We start from the raw sequence: 21,605 nt of genomic DNA, 5'->3' as shown, positions 1-21,605 counted from the left end.
ACAGTCATTAGCACTGCTGCTCAACAGATACAGTGACCTGCACCTCATGCCTGGTTGTTGTCTGTGTGGTGTTTGCACTTTTCTTTGATTTAGCATTGGTTTTATTTCCACATCCCCAAAGACATGGAGGTTTGGTAAACTGGCTTTCAAATGACTGTGAATGGGAGTGTGAATGTGTGTGTGAGTGCATGAGTGGGTATAATATGACCTCTCACTTGTCTAAATCCTCAGGAAAATCTTGCCATAGTCTATGGTTGGCACCAAAACAAATTTAACAGGTGTACATTGGGTTTTTACATGGGGAGGGGAGACAGTGTGTGAATATAATATAAATAAATCCTTCAGTGTTTTAGATTTACAACAAATATGTCTAAGGTTGCATATACAAGAAACCAGAGAAAACAGAACTTCATCCTACATAATGAATGTCATGAATGCAGATGTGCATCACTGCTCAAGTAGTCCGTAGCCAAGCTGAAGGTGTATCTGTCAAACAGGTGTAAGGCAGACTTGTAAGCACAAAAATCCCACTACATAGTACGGATTACAGAATTCTCAGTAATGGAAGATCATGAAATAAAACAAAAATTAAGTAGCCATGCAAATTCAAGAATGACTCTTCAATAGCTTAGCCTACCACACTGCATGCAGCTAACAAGTCTACTAAAATAACTTCATTGATGCACTGTTGACTTCATATTTCACTAGTAAAATGTTTCACAATCGAATAAAGTAAACTGTCACCAAGGCTGGGCCTTTTGAAAAAAAAAAAATCAAAAAACAAGTTGATTTGTGTAAAAGAAAAAGAAAACATTTGTATGCACCTGTAATCATTCTGTGGCTATTCCAGTTTTATTGGAAGTAGTACTGTACACTTAATTTATTCAAAAAAATGTACTGCAGTTTTTAAAGTGTTGAAAATCGTTTAAGTTGCCTTTGTTTCAGTACATTAAAAACCAAACTTAAATCAAATTAACTTGAATACATTTTTGAGCAGATTCTTTTTATTTTTACACAAGTGCATTTTTGAATGAGTACTTATACATTTACTTAAATAATTTTGTACTTTTGCTTGAATACCAGATTGATCTACTCTACCCATAATACCATGCAAACATATATCAAGAGATTATGTTCTGTGTGTGGTGATCTTGCTGCTCGCATTGTGAAACTCACAACCAAAGTGAAGGTGTTGTTGAAATTAAGTAGCCATTTACTTAAACTTATTGCAGGTTAAAGAAAAAAGTGATAACAGAACATACTAGTCATTTAATATTTGCTTACTCTGATTATGCCTGGGACCTTCATCTTGAGAAAATTGTACTCTGGCACAAACAGTCAAATTCTGTGTTTCGTGTATTCGTGTATTATGTTAACTGGTATGTAAGATATGATATACAATTCAACAACTATAAGGAAACATTTGCTGAGTAAACCAAAACTAATAAAATGTGACAGAAACTCAATGTTAACTGCTGAAAAACTTCTAACTAAATTACTATTCTAGTAAATGGATCAAAAAACTGAATAAAAAGTAAAACTAGAAAATACTAAAAAATGAAAACCAAATCTTTAAAATAAAATGAAAAACAAAACAAAATCTCAGAACCAGAAGAGCCTATCTCTATCTAGAACACTGGCTAAAATCCAGCTATTAAACCAATGATCTCATCATCAGAGGTGTTGAACTTAATGTGGAAATTGAAAATGTGCCATCATGTAATGGAAATTGCACTTCATAAATTATCTAAGTTTAAAGTTTTTGCCAAACAGTAATTTTTTTATTACTGTATGTAAGAGATATGCAACAAAACAAATATATATTTATAAAAATGTTTTTAAACAAACCATGTAGCGGGAGTGATGTGTCTTGATGGAGGGGTCTGGCTCCCAGGGCCGGTGCCACCATTAAAGTGAATTAGGCACTCTCATAGGGCACGTAGGAGAAAACTCAGCTGCACAGGTTAGCTACCGAACAAGTCTGTTGGCACACTAATAAGCTTGGCCTAGGGTGCAAAATAACCTAGCACTGGCACTGCTGGCCCCTTAGTGTCAAGAGAGCCCTAACTGCTCAAATCAGTCTCAAAAGAAAAACAGCAACTGCCGCACTCACAGATCAAGCCAAAGGAAATCAGGACCCCAGGGGTAATGGAAAAAAGCTAATACGGTCAAAAGCTCAGCCGGACCTCTTAACATGGCAGAAGCTTACCCACAATGTGACTTTCCACTAGAAAATGATATGGATATGCTGTTATATGTGTGCAATCTCAAGCTCAGCACTAATAAACATTCTTCCCTTGGATGGATCTTGTAGGTTTCAAGGGTTTTGTTTTCATGTTTGCAGATGTGCTCTGAAGAAAACACCACTCTAAAGCACAGGAGTAGGTGGAATAGCCATTCAACTAGAGCACTGCAGCACTGCATGGGTTTACACAGAAATAGTAAAAGGTAGACATGCCAGGAGTTTTCATCTATAGGACAGAATGCCATTTAACAAAAGTAAACAAACAACTTCATTTAGAAAATGTATGTTTGCATTTACAAGCCTTCAGTGGGCTAATTAACTGCTAGGCATGACTGATTCAAATAAAGGGATCAAGGTCTTTAATGAAGTTAACATTTAAAACTGTTCATCCATTCATTTTTGACCCTGTCTGTAAAACTAGAGAGCTGTGGAGAGCAGCAGTCTATCAGAGCAGAACTAAACACGGGGCAAAAATCATCACTGCATGTTATGATAATAATAATAAGAAGAAGAAGAAGAAGAAAGGTCCACAAGAAATGTCATAATGTGCAGGATTTCAGGACAGCATGCATGTCCCCAGTGGCGTAGTTCGAGTTTGTGCCGCTCAGGACAGGGCGGTGTTTCAATTTGCCGCCCTCCAACATATCTGAACATGTTAACCTATTTAAATAGAAAATTAAAATGACGTATAGAGGAAAATGAAGATAAATTTTGCATAGATTTATTCACATATAGAGTACTAAGGTGTTGTACCGTGTTAGCCATTATGAATGTTGAGAAAAGCCAAGCAAAATGACACCTTTTATTGGCTAACTAAAAAAATTACAATATGCAAGCTTTCGAGGCAACTCAGGCCCCTTCTTCAGGCGACATGTAATACAGAAACTGGAGTTCCCTGTGTTTATATACACACTCTAGGACAAGAAACAACTACATCTTCTTGTCCTAGAGTGTGTATATAAACACAGGGAACTCCAGTTTCTGTATTACATGTCGCCTGAAGAAGGGGCCTGAGTTGCTTCGAAAGCTTGCATATTGTAATTTTTTTAGTTAGCCAATAAAAGGTGTCATTTTGCTTGGCTTTTCTCTACATTCATATATAGAGAAACAGCAATAAGTTTTCACATATAATTATTTATAAGCATCAACTAGACAAGAATATAGTACAGACGCACTGATAAGCCATGTTCTTTAATATAATTACACAGCGAAAACCAGAACCAGTGTAGTGTACAAGTGATAGGTGATAGATAAGTGATCTGCGCAGAGCAAGAACGCATTCAGATTGATAACGAAACAAAATTATAAATTGTAAATTAGTTGTTTATCTTCCTAGAAATTATTATCTGTGCAATGTTTATGTTTATTTTTGTTATTGCCTCATAAATGTCAACTGCTGCGTCTGATGCCGTCACAGAAGGACAGTCTGAAAATTATTTTTGAAGCATTTGTGAATAAAAATCAGAGAATTTTACTTTTTTCATTCTTGAGTGATATTTTTCCGAACCCTGCTGCTTACACACGAATTGTACTGAGCCTTTTGGCCAATTATGCGGCCCCCAAAAATGTGCCACCTGGGGCGGACCGTCCCCTTTGTCCGCCCCTTGCAACACCACTGCATGTCCCCCTAATAAAAGATTAAATTGCTGTATTATTAATAACATTTTAAAACAATACTTGTTTCATGGAGATGAATAAACTAAATTATCCTGGCATTTAATATTGGGATATAAGAATTCTGCGGCACGGTGGCAGAGTGGTAGCGCTGCTGCCTCGCAGTTAGGTGACCTGGGTTCACTTCCAGGGTCCTCCCTACGTGGAGTTTGCATGTTCTCCCTGTGTCTGCGTGGGTTTCTTCCCACAGTCCAAAGACATGCAGGTTAGGTGCATTGGCGATTCTAAATTGTCCCTAGTGTGTGCTTGGTGTGTGTGTGCCTTGTGGTGGGCTGGCACCCTGCCTGGGGTTTGTTTCCTGCCTTGCGCCCTGTGTTAGCTGGGATTGGCTCCAGCAGACCCCCATGACCCTGTAGTTAGGATGTAACGGGTTGGGTAATGGAGGGATGGATATAAGAATTCTACAGATTATGTGATGCTTCTTTTAAAGGAAAGAGTAGAAGGTTGCTTTTACAAAGCGTTTTTTAAAGTTCAGTGCCTTGGAAAAGCTCAACAAAGAATCCCATAAGGAAATGAAAAGTAGAGTTTTAATTTATATATATAATACACCAACTCTGAAAGCTATTAAGCTCAACATAATTTTGTCAGTTCTGAACAAGAAAACAGTGTCGAGTCAAGAGCTTCGCTGGTACCAGCATTGCTTAATCCTTTCAAAACTTTACATACTTATTTTATGTTACAATTTGATTTGCTTAAGATGAAAAGATTTAACTTGAACATTCTTTCCAAATGACTCATAGGCTTCTATCTTGAAATTAACCTTAGTGGCTCTCGTCTCAGCTTTCTCTAGTGCTCAGTCTCCTGCTTTTCAAATTTACTGTGACAAACATACTTTTTTAATACGGTACTCAATTAGTTTATTTTAATAATGTATTAAACCACAAATGTACAGTTTTCCTATAGAATGTTTTTCTGTTATTATGAAAGAATGGAAAAACATACATAGAAGTAAGCCTGCTTTGTTTTAGCAAACAGACTGAGATGAAGCTACTGTGAATTTGCCCTGGGAAAACGCTTGAAATATTCAGTAAGACGGCCTTACATCATGGAGTTTATGTTACAGTCTATTGCCACATACAGTATCCTCTTTTGTGACTACAGCTTCATTGTGAGTTGGATCCTGTGACATGGTGATCCGTTTATGGGTGTGGAACAAGGATACAGGAGTAAAGAAAAAAGTACTGACAACAATTAAGAACAAGGAAGCAAAGAGTTAAGTTTGGTTATGGGAAGACTTAGTAACTGACAAGAAAATATCAGAGAAATCAATGGGAGAATTTTTTTTCCCTAAAATAAAATGAAATCAATGTTTTCAAAAATGCAACCCTTTCATGTATGTATGGACATTTATTTGTATTTTGTGAACTCAACAGCATAAAGTAAGAAAAAAAATACATATATAATTCTTTCTTGCCCAAAAATGGATGACTACAAAACCCTGTTGCAGATTAGTCACAATATTTAGTGTTATGGTGTTTTAGTTTGTTTTCAATAATACAACACTTTACCATGTGCTGAATAACAAATGATTCCAGGCATGTCAGTATTAATTTGATTACTTTTTATTGTTTGCAGGGCGGCACGGTGGTGCAGTGGTAGCGCTGCTGCCTCGCAGTTAGGAGACCCGGGTTCACTTTCTGGGTCCTCCCTGCGTGGAGTTTGCATGTTCTCCTTGTGTCTGCGTGGGTTTCCTCCCACAGTCCAAAGACATTCAGGTTAGGTGCATTGGCGATTATAAATTGTCCCTAGTGTGTGCTTGGTGTGTGTGTGTGTGTGCCCTGCGGTGGGCTGGCGCCCTGCCCGGGGTTTGTTTCCTGCCTTGCGCCCTGAGTTGGCTGGGGCTTACCTCCATCAGACCCCCGTGACCCTGTCTTAGGATATAGCGGGTTAGAGAATGGATGGATGGATGGATGTTTGCATAGTGTTTGGTTATATAAAACTATTATGTCGTGAACTCACAGAAAATTCTGCATGATATGTTTTTCAGTGCTGTGTGATTGCTCTGTCATTCTACCTTTATTGTTCTGTGATTGTTCAAATTGTTGCTTGATTTGTTGTTACATTAAGTTTAACTGCTTTATCCATTGTTGATGATTGTAAATTCATTAATTATTACATCTTTTTACTTGTGGCAATAAACTTTTGTTATCTGTCCGATCACACTTGCTGAAAAAAACAGGCCCCAGCTTAATGTTACTTCATTATGTTCACCTCTTTTTTAAGTCGCTTTGGATAAAAGTGTCTGACAAGCAAATAAATGTCAATGTTAATCTTTGTTAAGAGCCAAAACATGTTCATTATACTTGTGATACTGATTTCTGAAATTAAGTACCAGCCTGATGGCACAGGAGAATGAAAAGTCAGTAAAATACTAACTGCTTTAAATGAGTTGAATGAACATGAAAGGGTCAAAATCTGAGTCTTTTGCTTACCATCTTTGTTCTTGGCACAGGCTTGACAGATGTAATCCATATGCTTCTGAATTTGCTTCTGCAGTGCTTTTTCTCTTATTCCTCTGAAATGTAAACCTTTAACAAGGGCTTTCAGTTCTTCTGAATCAGTTATTCGCCACCATCCAGTTTGCATTTCTACAGTAAGAAATATTTAAAATGTTAACCCTGCAGGACTGATTTTTTTATTTGATAAAGTATAACCAAAGAATCACATCCCAAAGTATAAACGTCACTTGGAAGATCATAATAACTGTAGTCTGGAATATAATCTTGGGTAGTTTTGTACATTAAAAGCTCCAAAGTGAACCTTATGTGCATGCTTTTAGTTGCATACACAGGTCAAGCTTAGTATGAGCACCTATCCCAGTATGACATAAGCTGGCTAAATTATTCTTGTATTGTATTTATCAGAATGAAGAATATTGTCAACACTGTTATTAAATGAAATGTATTCAAATTAGTATTTTTAATGTTTATGTTCATATTGGGCATTATATAATAATTATTTACTTCAATACACCAAAAAACAATCATTCTTTAACATTCATTTAACAAATGAGCCCTCTTATGAATTATATGGATATTCCAATTAAAACTGAATAATTTAGTTACATAAATCAATAATGACTTCTTTGTGTGAAGGACTTTGTCCACTCTTTGCTTTAGTGCTGACTGGTGACCTAATGTGTGAGATTCACTATTAAACTGGAAATGTTCTGCCACCTCAGGTTTTGTTGGTGCCCCCCAGTAGCCTTCTCTGTTTAAGATGACAAGGTTTATTTTTATTTTATGTACATATATAATTTGTTTATTTTATTGCTTATGATGCACACATTACGGGCAAGCAAAGCACACAGAGTTCAATTATATAATTTACTCTGTAATTAATTGCCCAACTCTAGTTTCAGTGGAGAAGTCATACAACAACACAGTCGCTGAAGGGGCACAAGTGCCAGTTCAAATGGCAACACTGGCCTGTGTGTGACACTAAATAAACAGAGATTATCGGATCTGAAGTAAACATTTTCATTTATGCTCTAGGATTATCAAAATATATTTTTATTTGTGTTTAGGTTTACTATGAGAAAAGGTATGTTAATGTATGTGTTTCTTACTTTGTACCATGTCTTTAGGTATTTTTTGTGACAAGTATCTATCTATCTGTCTATTTGTACATTAAAGCTCCAAAGTGAACCTTAGTGGCATAGCATGCTTGTGTACACTGGCAGGGCTTATTACGAGCACCTATCCTAGCATAAAACTGTCCATAGCATGAATCTTCATGTCCTGGTCAAAATTATTAGAACATAAATAATAATTAAACAATTTAGAGTATCTGCTTTGTAATACACACACATGGCTCACAATTTTAAGGGAAGACACAATTACGCATTTTGACATTAATGTGCAAATCACACGAACTGAGCTAGTTACACTAACATTTGCCTTTAATAAAGCTTTTGGACAAAATAATTAAAATTATTCTGAAAATTGTTTGAAAAAATGTAAGTTCAGCACTTTTGAACACTTCAAGTAAGTTGATGACAAAAGTTTCCCTTAAATAGACAGACCCCAGACAAACGTGTTTACATTTTTCTGGTTAACCCGGGTGATGTCATCATGATGATCTTAATTAGTTTCAATATAAAATGTAATGTTAATGGCAATAACCGTATTTATAAATAAAAACATTTTCTAATGTAGACCCCCAATATTATAAATTACAAGGTATATGGAAATTACAAAATGCAGGTTCATAAAGACTGCTTGTTTTACACTATAAATGCATCTTCAGTTTTTCAGTAGTACAACAATTTAATAAAAAGCTGATGATTTTGATCAATGCTTTATTACATTATGGAGAGGAGAGGTTGGGCGCATGTACTGATCACTGAATGATTAAAATTTGTATCAACATTCTAAAAGAACTGACTGTTATGCATATTAAAAAAATCACATGCATCAGTTATATAAAATGATCCTACACAGGCAAAAAAGTCTGTTTGCTATATGATTTTAAACATTAGGAGATAAAATAAGCGGGTTGAATTATTTTGTATGGTAGTTATCAGAATGAGGAATATTGTTAACATTGTCATTAATGTTGATCAGTGAATTTTGCGAAAGCCTTATTCGCAGCAAATTTGTTGTGTTCGAGTTTGCACTTGTTCATGGAATTATTTACTTATAATTTGGCCAGTTTACAAGATTTTTTTGTGCCCCATAATGCTTTGTAAGGCCAGTGCAACATTCTGGAGTTGTAACAGCCAACATTGATGGGACCGTCCCCAGGTATACAATGCTGATCATTTGTATTACAGACTCTGTGGGACAGGTTATCTGTGCTTGTAGCCAAATGTGCAGGTCGATCTTCCGAGTTCAACATTACCATAAAACAAGGAGGCGTGTGCCCTATGCATGCATAATAATTAGCCATGTGGCGCGGCAAGAGTGAAAACAAATTTTGAAGGAGCCGATGCCTCCCCAACAGAGGAGACTCTATGAAATCAGCACAGACAGTTCAGTCAGCCTTCAGTGTGACTTTAAAAAACGGAACAGGCCAGCGATTTCAATCATGACATGCCACTTTAAATTTTCTGCTTTTAAAAGACCTACATGTTTTTTCGAACTTTTGACTACGTCTTTATCATTTCCACTTTGTTTTGATGAAATATATGATTGCACATCTCTGACTGCATTCTTTCTTCTTTGATCTCACAGAGACACGGTGGTGCAGTGGTTGGCACTGCTGCCGCACAGCTCAGGTCACCTTTTTTGGCCACAATAATGAAACATACTGTATACTGCATACATAATGAGTTATCTCTGCTTGTGAAGTTTTAATTTATTATAAGAAACAGTTAAGATTTTAAGATATTAATTGTGTTAATTGCAAGTATGCAAAGTGCTTGACCAGACTGCTGCATAGAGTAAGTCCACCTACTTTTTTAGTTGCAGCTGACGTCATTGAATTGCCAGCCATCAACTGTGAGGATAGTTTTAAATGGGCTCAACATTATCAAATACTAGACAGTAAAACTGTCTGACTGAAAAATACAAGTTGTTACCAAAACCAAGATGCTAAAACCATAACTCAAGTAGACAAATACTGCAGAATGCTATGAATCATTAACCAGAATATCTGTTCGAGGTTTTTCACCAATGTGCAGGTCCATCCTCGAGTGCCACGTCAGTATAAGAGGAGGCACGTGCCCTATGCATGCATAATAATTTATGTGCAGATAAAAAAACAAACCTTGAAGGAGTCTGACACCAACACCCCCCCACCACCAAACACAGGAGACTCTATGAAATAATAATAATTTCTATTTACACCATGTTTCTATCTTTTTGATAGAAGAAAAAGTGCAAAGCAGCTGCACAGACAGTTTGGAGAGTCTTCAGAAAACGAGCCAGCGGCTTCAATCATGACATGCCACTTTGAATTTCCTGCCTTTAGAAGACCTACACATTTTTTCTGTCTTTTGACTATGATTTCAGCAATTCTGCTTTGTTTTGTTGAAATCTATGATTGTGCATATCTGACTGCATACTTTCTTCTTTGATATCACAGAGGCACGGTGGTGACCACAATAATCAGTCCAGTATAGTTGGCAGACGTTCCCCGAGCCCTCAGGAACACTTTAAAGACAACTACACCAGTATGATCCAGTCAAATCTGGTCAGTTAGTCCTTCCCCATTGACTTTACTACAGTTCGCCAAGTTCGGTGAATATTGTGAACATTTCCCTGATTTTGGGGAACTCACAGCAAAGCAAACTCAGCAATGTTTGCTCAACACTAATTGTCATTAAAAGAAATGTATTCACATTGGTATCTTAAATTTTTATGTTATTTGCTTCAATCCACCCAAAAAAAAGCAGGAATTGTTTTAACAATTCTTTTTCAAATGGACCCTTTTTATGGATTATATTAATATTTCAATTAAAACTGACTGATTTAGCTACATAAATCAACAATGACTTTTCTCTAACTTCCAACACTCTTTCCATTAGTTTTAACTGCTGTCCTAGTGTGTTAGATTCACTGTTTCATTAAAGATGTTTTCCTGCAATGAGTTTCCTCTGCAGGGTGTCTGGGCTTTCCCTTAAAGATAGGGTGAGAAGCTCAGTCATCCGGGAGGGGCTCAGAGTAGAGCCGCTGCTCCTCCTCATCGAGAGGAGTCAGATGAGGTGGCTCGGGCATCTGATCAGGATGCCTCCTGGACGCCTCCCTGGTGAGGTGTTCCGGGCACGTCCAACCGGGAGGAGGCCCCGGGGAAGACCCAGGACACGCTGGAGGGACTGTCTCTCGACTGGCCTGGGAACGCCTTGGGATTCTCCCGGAAGAGCTAGAAGAAGTGGCCGGGGAGAGGGAAGTCTGGGCATCTCTGCTCAAGCTGCTGCCCCCGCGACCCGACCTCGGATAAGCGGGAGACAATGGATGGATGGATGGATGGATTTTGTTTGTGCTTTTCAGAATTTTGAACACCAGCATAAAGACCCTAGTGGCCTCCTCTGTTTAAGATGACAAAGGTTTATTTTTATTTTACATACATATAGAATTTATTTTATTGCTTACAATGCACACATTACAGACTTGCAAAGCAAGCAGTGTACAATTATAACTCCGTCCAACAGCTACTGTATATTGACAACATCAGCAATAATAAAGTATCTTTTGTTATTTATATAACATAAAAAAACACTTCTAAGATTTTTGTCATAAAAATCTAAAAAAAAAAAAATTTTTCTACTAGATTAGGTAGGTTATAACACTTCTCTTAAACAAAATGAGACAGCATAAGGGTATTATTCCAAGACTCTCCACCATTGTTACTGACTGATAAACAGGCAGAGATTGCATTCCATTAGGCTTTAGACGAGGGACATCTACAAAGAATGTGACAGACCCTCTGATGAGCAGCTAACTGAGGACTCGCGTGTCTCACAAGTAGGATTATATCTTTGTTGACAGTCTAAGTTGAGAATAATGTGTGTGATATACAGTTTTGGGCAGAGTTAAATTATGTTTCACATACCGTACACACCAAGGGATAATGCGGTCTTAAGATTGCCTTGTTTTGGAAACAACGTTTGGTTTCGGAGATACTTCATCAGTAAAGCAACTAGATGGTAAAACTTCCATAGCATGCAGTGAGGTCATTTTAGAAAAGTTATCCAGGTTTCTTTTAGAGATATATATAATTTGCAAGTAATGAAAAATAGTTCTGATGAAAGATTACATTTGAAGCAAAGCTATTTAGAGGATTCAAGTAGGGATGGTGGAAATATATGATTAACCTTATAAGAGTGCAAATGAAGGCTGTATCACTCCTCACTTAATTATTGCTTCATTGACATATACTTAGTGGGTGCTGAACCACCAGACTTCTCCTTTGGTGACAAATATTAACTGTGGTGGGCAAACTGTGTTGTATAGTAATGAAGTAGAAAGTAGTATGTTTAGAGAATACTTCTACTTTACTTGATTATTACATTTTTTGTCTACTTTCACTTTTACTTCAGTATATTTTCAAATGTGAATGGCTACATTCGCTCCAATATATTTTGCTAGAAACATTTATTACTGCAAAATTTAACCAGAAAACAAAAGGGATAAACAAATACAATGCTTTACTCAGCCAATTATCTAAAATACAGACTTCCCCAACTTTTACAATTGGTGCTTACACCCAGTCATCTATGCAACCAATTGATTAAACTGGAGCAGGACTATAATTTAACTAATGCCTTTTAATTTGCAATAGTGACTACAATAATCATCATGTTTAACCTACCTTCTGGAATGGGTCTTGGACTGTGATAATCCACAGGCTTTGCTACTTCCAGGGCTGGAGAAGGGGCAGACAGGAATTTGTCATTCTGAGGTACTGGAGATTCACTTTTACTTGTGGAAACACTAGGTGCCAAGAATGGATTGCCATTTGCTTCTGAAACTCCGAATCCAGAACTCAGACTAGATGGCACTGGAGAGCTAGTGAAGGGTACATTCTGAGATAACATTCCTGAAGACCATCCACAAAAGGAGAGTCCCATAAGATGAATTCCAGGCTTCAGCTAAATGGTGCATATGTATGTGTGCACGTGAGAGAAAACAAAGAAGCACATACACACCAAAAGGAAAAAAAAAAGAAAAAATAGATATAAACAACATGAAACGAGAAAATTCATATAGTTGAGAGTAGCTACAAAAAATGCACTCACATTAACAAGAAAGCAATGATCTTCTAGACATTCAGAAAGAGATATACATGAAATAAATACAAACATATAAACATATTGACACACATTAATTCTTATTAGTGTAAATGTGTCCATTCTTAATAGTGTATTTCTGCCATTGTGTTTATACACTACAGTAATATTTTACTGATATTTTTATGTAAATAAGTGATTTAAGTATTGTGACCTAACAACTGTGACTTTATTTTTGTTTTGTGCCTAAATTGAATGGAAAAATGCATAATAGGTCAGGCTTTAGTTTATTTAGCACCAATCACTGAGAACACTTATTTTTAGTAACATATTAAGTACTAGGGGGCTTTGCCCCATTTGCTTGACTCGCCAACCCCATGGCCTGTGCTACGCGCCAGCCACTTCACGTCTCTGCCGCTTGCGTATGTGGATTTCACTTTCAGCAAACAACAAATCTTTTAATTCTCACAGATACGCCTCTTCATTGGGAAGAAGCACTACTATTCCTTGATGGCAACACAATTTAGATGATCTACAAGTCTCTGACTTAAAGTTTAAATGCAAACAATAAATTCAATCTCTTTCACTATTCAGTTATTTCATAGAGTAATAATTTCCATTTGTTAGTACTAATGCGATCTTTACTATCATTTATTTGAGACTTTTGAATTTTAGTGTTTTTATTATCTCTAACTTGCTCTGCATGTGTATCACACAAATGTTTTTGAATTCTTTACGACGTTCTACTTTGTCATCTACTCTTTGTCTTTTCTTTCCAGCCCCGTTGTGGTTAAATCTCTTGGCACAAAGTCTCGTCTCGTGGGACGTGAAAGTATCTCTCTGAAAAAGTCACATCTTGTCCCAGGTTAAAAAGTCTCATCTTGTCCCAGGATTTTTTTATTATAATAAAGAGATATGCACATAGAAAAACACATGTGCAGCCTTTAACATATAATAGGATTTATTCAAAGAATCTGGAAAATAAGTCTTAATAAAGTAAATCTAACTGAATTTTCACAGAGAATTCTCATATTAATAATATGTAGTTATTGCCCTAACCAACAGTCAGACATCATTGCAAGAAACTTTATACTGAGTTATATGAAAAAATGTTTAAAGTACTATTTTAATAAAGATGCATATTTAAAAATGTAAAAAGCAATAACCCTGATTATAGTTAGTTACATTTGAATGAAGTAGGATAAAGGAATGGATGTACAGATGGTCGCTTTGTGCCGAGCTTCAGTGGGTTTGTAGCTTTCAAATGGAAGCATTGTGAGAAAGGCAGATTGTTTAATTTTGTCAGTGAGTTTGAAAGTAGGACTAATGCAGTTAGTATGCTGAAAGTAATGAGCAGAGCCTTGAGTCGCATTGTTTGTGTAAATAGAGCAGATCTGACATGGTTGCTTCAACATACCCACTTGTTGCAACAAATATGTGGGTTAAAACTCTTAGGAATATTCGTTATAAACTCCTGAAATGTGGGACCTGAAACATAATTTGTCCTTCCAAAAATATATGAGACTTTACATGAAATTGGCAAAAACATATTAATATAACATTCTCAGACCTGCTTAATCCAATTCATGGCTGCAAAAAGCTAAAGCCTAGCCCAGCAACACTGTGTGCAAAGCAGGGAACAGCCCTAGACAGGGTGCCAGTCCATCGCAGGGCTCCCTCATGCCCACTGATTGTGCCCACTGATGTCCAGCAATACTTGTGCTTTATACAGTTTACACAGTGAGAACAAACATTGAATGTATGAATAGCTCAACTGAAATACCTCCATCACACACCCTGACGTGAAGTACTAATGTCTTGTGTAAAATGATTTAGGAAAAGGGATATTTGCAGTATTTCAAGTTCACAGAACTTCATGTAGTATGCCAAGGAGAGGCAACAGAGCAGCTGGAAAATGTGGATAATTGATAAAAGCTATGACAGAAACAGAGGATATTGAATATGTCTCTTTCAGACATTATGTTAGGCTTTTATTATTTTTACTTTTTTTTAACAGTAAATATTTTTCACTATACTCTTAAAGGTGATAGGTACATACAGTATCTCATAAGAGTGAGTACACCCCTCACATTTTTGTAAATATTTGATTATATCTTTTCATGGGACAACACTGAAGATATGACACTGATACAATATAAAGTAGTCAGTGTACAGCTCGTATAACAGTGTAAATTTGCTGTCCCTTCAAAATAACTCAACACACAGCCATTAATGTCTAAACCGCTGGCAACAAAAGTGAGTACACTCCTAAGTGAAAAATGTCCAAATTGTGCCCAATTAGCCATTTTCCCTCCCCGGTGTCATGTGACTCGTTAGTGTTACAAGAATGGGGAGCAGGTGTGTTAAATTTGTTGTTATCACTCTCACACTCTCTCATACTGGTCACTGGAAGTTCAACATGGCACCTCATGGCAAAGAACTCTCTGAGGATCTGAAAAAAAGAATTGTTGCTCTACATAAAGATGGCGTAGGCTATAAGAAGATTGGCAACACCCTGAAACTGAGCTGCAGCACGGCAGCCAAGACCATACAGCGGTTTAACAGGACAGGTTCCACTCAGAACAGGCCTCACCATGGTTGACCAAAGAAGTTGAGTGCACGTGCTCAGCGTCATATCCAGAGGTTGTCTTTTGAAAATAGACGTATGAGTGCTGCCAGCATTGCTGCAGAGGTTGAAGGGGTGGGGGGTCAGCCTGTCAGTGCTCAGACCATACGCCGCACAATGCATCAAATTGGTCTGCATGGCTGTCATCCCAGGAGGAAGCCTCTTCTAAAAATGATGCACAAGAAAGCCCGCAAACAGTTTGCTGAAGACAAGCAGACTAAGGACATGGATTACTGTGGTCTGATGAGACCAAGATAAACTTATTTCGTTCCGATGGTGTCAAGCGTGTGTGGCGGCAACCAGGTGAGGAGTACAAAGACAAGTGTGTCTTGCCTACAGTCAAGCATGGTGGTGGGAGTGTCATGGTTTGGGGCTGCATGAGTGCTGTCGGCACTGGGGAATGAATTCCAACATGTACTGTGACATACTGAAGCAGAGCATGATCCTCTCCCTTCGGAAACTTGGCCGCAGGGCAGTATTCCAACATGATAATGACCCCAAACACACCTCCAAGATGACCACTACCTTGCTAAAGAAACTGAGGGTAAAGGTGCTGGACTGGCCAAGCATGTCTCCAGACCTAAACCCTATTGAGCATCTGTGGGGCATCCTCAAATGGAAGGTGGAGGAGCACAAGGTCTCTAACATCCACCAGCTCTGTGATGTCGTCATGGAGGAGTGGAAGAGGATTCCAGTGGCAACCTGTGAAGTTCTAGTGAACTCCATGCCCAAGAGAGTTAAGGCAGTGCTGAAAAAGAATGGCGGCCACACAAAATATTGACACTTTATGCACAATTTGGACATTTTTCACTTAGGGGTGTACTCACATTTGTGAGATACTGTAAATTTCATTATGATATACAGAGGAAGAACTTAAAATTTGTCTTAGAACTTTTCATGTTTTTAAATGATAGTTCATTACAATAACACCTATGTGTTTGAAACCATTTTAACACTTGCAAAGTTAGTTTTGATATGCTGACCCAATGCCGTGCCTTATGTGTCTTTTTTGACCCCATTCTGACACTCTTTAGGCACCCTAAATGTACATTTGTTTCACCCCAAACATATTTTATATTGATCAAATATCTTAGTCTGCAGTACCAATGATGCTGACATTTATGATGTTGTTATGGGCTGTGATTGAACAAAAATCCTCGAATGCACTGAAGTCCATGGTGGTCAAAACTGACCTGAAGCACGTGGCAGTTTTCAAAATGTGACATATCAAAACGTCTTTGCCTTTTGTATAGTTAGGTCATTTTACTAAGCCTTCACCTTTTTGAGCTGAAAACATGCCATTCAGGGTGTCTGTATGGGTGCTGAACAAACAAACCACCTAAATGAAGTGTAAAATCCATATGCATATAGATAGATAGATAGATAGATAGATAGATAGATAGATAGATAGATAGATAGATAGATAGATAGATACTTTATTAATCCCAATGGGAAATTCACATATGGTGGGTCAAAACTGACCCAAAGGACATGGCTTATTGAAAATGTGTAACAGCTGCACAAAATGGAACCTTTGGATCCTGGTTGTACAAAGAGGGCACTTTGGTGAAAGCCTTCATATTTCGGAGATTAAAAAAACGATGAAAAAAACTACTGCAAATAGAGTGGAAAATCCATTAAAGTTAATAATGGGTCAAAAATAGCTTGAAAGAATAAACAAGGTAAAACTGTTTAGAAGCTGCACACATTATAGGATATTTTCCTTTTTTTTTTTACTGTTTATTACTTATGGGAAATGTAGGAAAAGCCATGACATTTATGGTGCTTTTACTGACAAAAACAACGCTCAGCTATATTTTACACTTTGTTTAGATCAACAAATGCGTAATTTATCCAACACTGCCTGTTCTACATGCATTTCTTCAAAATAAATCCTATTTCAGGTCAGTGCTTTTCACATGTCATAGCATATTAGACGTTAAAGGTTTGGAAGATTGCCATCCTGTTAATACTTCTCGGAAAACAAAGGGGTATGCACATATGCTATACAATATATCGGTAAAGTGTGTCTGCCTGTGAGTGACTATGTGTGTGTGTGAATATTACGGTTATTTGTCCCAAATGAAAATACGTATTGTGACATTATTCCAAGTCATTCAGGCCTATAGTATCATATTACACTAATTGGATCCTTCAGAACATTACTCATTTATCATGTTGAAAAGACTATACAGTGCATATAAAAAGTCTACACACGACTGCCAAAATCACAGATTTTGTCTAATAAAAAATGAAATGAAGGGAAATCCTGCCAGGACCTCTTCCATCTTTACTGCAAAAATCTATACTGAGAAGGTTAAAACAAATCAGAAACTGTTCAGTAAAAAAATGGGGAAAACAATCAGAGAAAATATGGCAGGGAAAAAAAAAGAAAAATACGGCTCAAGAGTGACTGTACCAAGATCAGGATGTCCCTCCAAGATTGAGGAGAAGGCAGGGAGAGACTGGTCAGGGAGGCCACCAAGAGGCCTACAGCAACGTTAAAGGCGCTGCAGGATTTCCTGTCAAGTATTGCTTGTTCCCTACATGTGACAACACGCAGTCGTATTCTCATTGGTTTGGGGTTGTGGGGTCAGGTAGCAAGACGAAGAATAACTCCAAGCCTGGCTAAACTTTGCAAAATTGTATACCCAGTCTCCCACATCCATTTTATGGTCTGATGAGACCAGGGCTGAACTTAAATAAACAACATCAAGTAGAAATTTACAAGCAAGTTAACGCTCCCTAATAATGTCAGTTATCGGTGTACATTATAAGGATTTGATTTTTTTTCTAGCCGAGGACTGCATAGAGTGGTGCGTCACTTATATATAATATGTAGTGACCTCTATAGTTATCAGGAGGTAATATTTTTTTGTATATGGGTCTATTTCTCTTAATTATTCATATGATCATGAGGAGTTTGCATGTTTGTCTACAATTGTTTACCAAAGAAAACACATCATTAGTGCACTGGCACAAGAAGAACCCAATGTCAGAGGGATTATGGAGATTACAGATCATGAGCAGTAGGCAAAGATTAACTTCTGTGTGAAGGTCAATGATTGTAAAAGATTTTTTTAACATACTATGATAAACATCATATGATGAAGGCAGTTTGTAGATATACGTTTACTAGTGCCAGTTCTTTAAATAAGCACTCACTCTCAGCTGTATGGGAAGTCACGTCACACATGGCAGTGCATGGACAGGTAATGGGGGCACATTATTTTATAGCATGCGTCAAGAACCGTTTACCATATAAGAACTTTTCACAAATAAAATACACTTTCTTGAAGCAGGCTATTATGTGTCTTGTTAAAAATTTTAGAGTTTTGCATGAAGCCTAGTGTCTGTTTCGCTTGATCCCACTAAGTGTTGTCCTGCTGCACTGCGCTTGAATTAAACTACAGCTAACTTAGAGAATCGGATACATTTACTGAGGGTGGGCAAAAGAAGGCAGTGGTGAACATTTTTTAAAATCAGCGTTAACCTTTATTATAACTGATCTTTTTTAAGTTGGATGAGGTGTGTAGAGTGCTGATAATCTGATGCAAGAGAGTTTGTTGTACATTATTTTATATGTATTGCATGCACAAAAACAAGTAGAAAGCAGTTTATTTTTTCTATAGCCTCGTGTGTAAGGATGTGGACTTAAACCACAAAGCTTGCAGAAGTTCATTTTAAACAAGTCACTTAACTTGCCTTTGCGCTTTAAACAAAATTGTTCTACACAGTCCTTTTAAAACTAATTGTGAGTGGTGCTATATTAAACAAATAACTAATTCCTTGACAATATAATGAAGACATTAAATGGCAAATTTAGTAAAGTATTATATTTCCTAGCAAGGAAGGTCTGCTTAGAGGCACCATATTTGTATAAGTTTGAAGAATTACAACATACCTGTAGGGCTGATAATGCAAAGGGGTTAAGTCCAACCGGACTCTGTAGAGGTCCAGACACTAGTGGAGCTGGCAATGGTGATGGTGATTTTGGCCCTGTAGATGATGGCTGTGGGGAAGAAGCTGTAGGCAAGGTGGCACTAGTAACAGAAGAGTTATCACAAGGCGTCCTTGGCAAAATGCTAAACCACTGCCCAGTTTTTTCCGTCAATACTCTTAAAAGTTGGTCATTTGGAAGGAGTGGAGAATTAAACAGTTTCCCTGGGCTGTTTAAAGGACTGAAAAAATTGCTACTAGAGTCAAGCTTTGAATCTGGACATGCCTGAAGAACTCCCGACTGTGAGCTGGACAGTGCATGCTGAGAATTTGTATGACTGGGAGATGGCACTGTTGTAGGGATGCTAGCATGACTGCCATTTTGTTTCTGGGGCACAATATCAGACTCTGGTGACATTCTTGCAACTTCTAGCAGTTTGCTGAGCTTAGAGAAGGAACCAGGCTTTTGGAGAAAAAGGTTAGGGTTGTCTTTTTCCTTCACGTCCTCCACGCTCTCCACACTGCTGATATTTATACCAAGTTCAAGGTTATGAGGTTTTTCTTCACTTAACTCTGGGGGCTCCTCTTTGATATGAATTTCAGCATCATTCTTTAATCTCTCCCGCTCCTTTGCAAGTTCCTCTTGACCTAAACCAAAAGAATGTGTCCAAGTTAAACCATTTAGATGTATAGCATAACTATTCTGAGAAGAGTTGAGGATACAGTCATATTAAACTTGGCATGGAAAGGAACATTATTGCATGTTTTGCTCATTAAACATTTGCTTTGCAAAAGAAACAGTCACATAAACTCCTTCACTTCCCTTATCTTGCCTGCCATCGTCATTAAGTATTCAAACACATCATACTGTCACCACTTGTTGCTCCCCTTTTTCATTTAACAATATATTACACAAAATGTTAGAAGTTGCACATGGGACAATCCTATTAGTGGCAGTTAGCTGCAATATTCTCCCACCATGATTGAAAGGATTAGTATAAAGGTTAAATGGTGTTCTCCTCAAAGTTCCTATAAAACACCTTCAGCCGTACACCCAGGGTCTACATGACAACATCGGTCATAAACAGGAATGCACTCAGGACAGGACAGCAGTCGTATCACAGGGTACATTCACAAACACCCACACTCACTCAATCCGTGCCAGCTTAAAAGTGGGATTCATCCTAACAAAGAGATTGTATGAAGTCTGCACAGGAAGTTTTTTGGTCAATAATCAGTTTCCCCCTCATTACAATAAATCTGCGTCTTTAAGGATGTTTGTTTGAGCCAGTGAAGATACAAGTGCGCTTGTGTGCAACAATTTTATAAAGGAAGACATAGTGACATTGTGCATTAGAAAGATATGGTGCCACCCAAGAAAAACACCTTCAGAAAATAGCAACCAAAACATAACGGCTAAAACATCTGGATAATGTTAAACATAGAAGGGCATACAAAAGAACAAGCAAAATAACCAGGAATTATAATATCCATAGGCATTGTGCCCACACTCCACAGGTTTTCCACAGCTCTTGGTAGACATTCTTTCATGAGATAACTGGACAGTTTCTATTCCAAAGTAACAGGGTTTTGGCACATATGCCCTGAAAAGTAAACACTACATTGTCAGACTTAGGTTAAAATGATAAATATAAGTGACACAGAAGATCAACGTTATTTCACAGCTAAATGTAACTTCTGACATTTGGACTAATTTTGGCTTCAGACCAAATGATAAAGAAGAGCCAGAAAACCCAAAAATCAGCAAGAAAAGTCATATCTGCGGACATGGCATCAAAAAGTAATGGCTATATTCTCAAATATGAGCGATTTATGGACACAAACATATATAAATACTTTTCTTGGTAGTAAAGTAATATTCACTTTAAAAAAAAAAAAAAAACTAGCATTTGTTTAAATTAAAAAAAGAAATTGGTTGTAAATGAAAAACCTCCCCACACAAAAACACTAAAAGCACCTACCATTGGTATCTTTTTTGTTATTTAATGGAAAAAGGTAACAGCCTGCTGGTGTGCTCCTAATGTATGGACTGAAAACAAAATTAGGTGGATCAGCCACCAGCACACTGAGCCTGAACAACTCACTTAATTTTCCTTTACTCCAATAGTAAAAATATAAAAACAGTTGTACTATGTACCTGTAATTTAGAAATTGCTTTAAATAAAAGTGATGACTAAAAATAAAAGTAAATGATTTAACTATGCATGATGTCCTGAAAGAAGAGTCCAAAGTTCAAAAAATGAAACAACTGCTTCTCACTTGTACCTCTGAGATCTTCAGCTGCCTATTTTCAATACTGATACCATAGAATATGTCATTTTCATTCGTATTTTGAGAAGTAATTAATTTCATAACTGCTTTCAAAGTAGAATATTTTCAGTTTCATAAATTCACCTTGTCGCTGTTAATCTACATCAGCTGTAAATGTT

At 37.3% G+C, this 21,605-nt stretch overlaps 1 protein-coding gene across 14 annotated transcripts in view; it reads right to left on the bottom strand.

Annotated features, from left to right (window-relative positions):
• The window catches only part of baz2ba (bromodomain adjacent to zinc finger domain, 2Ba), a 279,446-nt gene that overhangs the window by 21,245 nt on the left and 236,596 nt on the right, over nucleotides 1–21,605 (bottom strand). For all 14 annotated transcript variants that reach the window (XM_028806424.2, XM_051930571.1, XM_028806421.2 and 11 more), the window contains 3 exons: nucleotides 19,121–19,803; nucleotides 12,173–12,452; nucleotides 6,352–6,507 (listed from right to left, as the gene is read on the bottom strand). In XM_028806424.2, the coding sequence (XP_028662257.2) occupies nucleotides 6,352–6,507; nucleotides 12,173–12,452; nucleotides 19,121–19,803 (1,119 nt within the window). The remainder of the gene's footprint in view (nucleotides 1–6,351; nucleotides 6,508–12,172; nucleotides 12,453–19,120; nucleotides 19,804–21,605) is intronic.

Source organism: Erpetoichthys calabaricus, chromosome 8 (genome assembly GCF_900747795.2).
Source record: "Erpetoichthys calabaricus chromosome 8, fErpCal1.3, whole genome shotgun sequence".
Classification (NCBI taxonomy): Eukaryota; Metazoa; Chordata; class Cladistia; order Polypteriformes; family Polypteridae; genus Erpetoichthys; species Erpetoichthys calabaricus.
The sequence above is the reverse complement of the archived record's forward strand: the minus strand, read 5'-3'. Positions and strand labels throughout refer to the sequence as shown.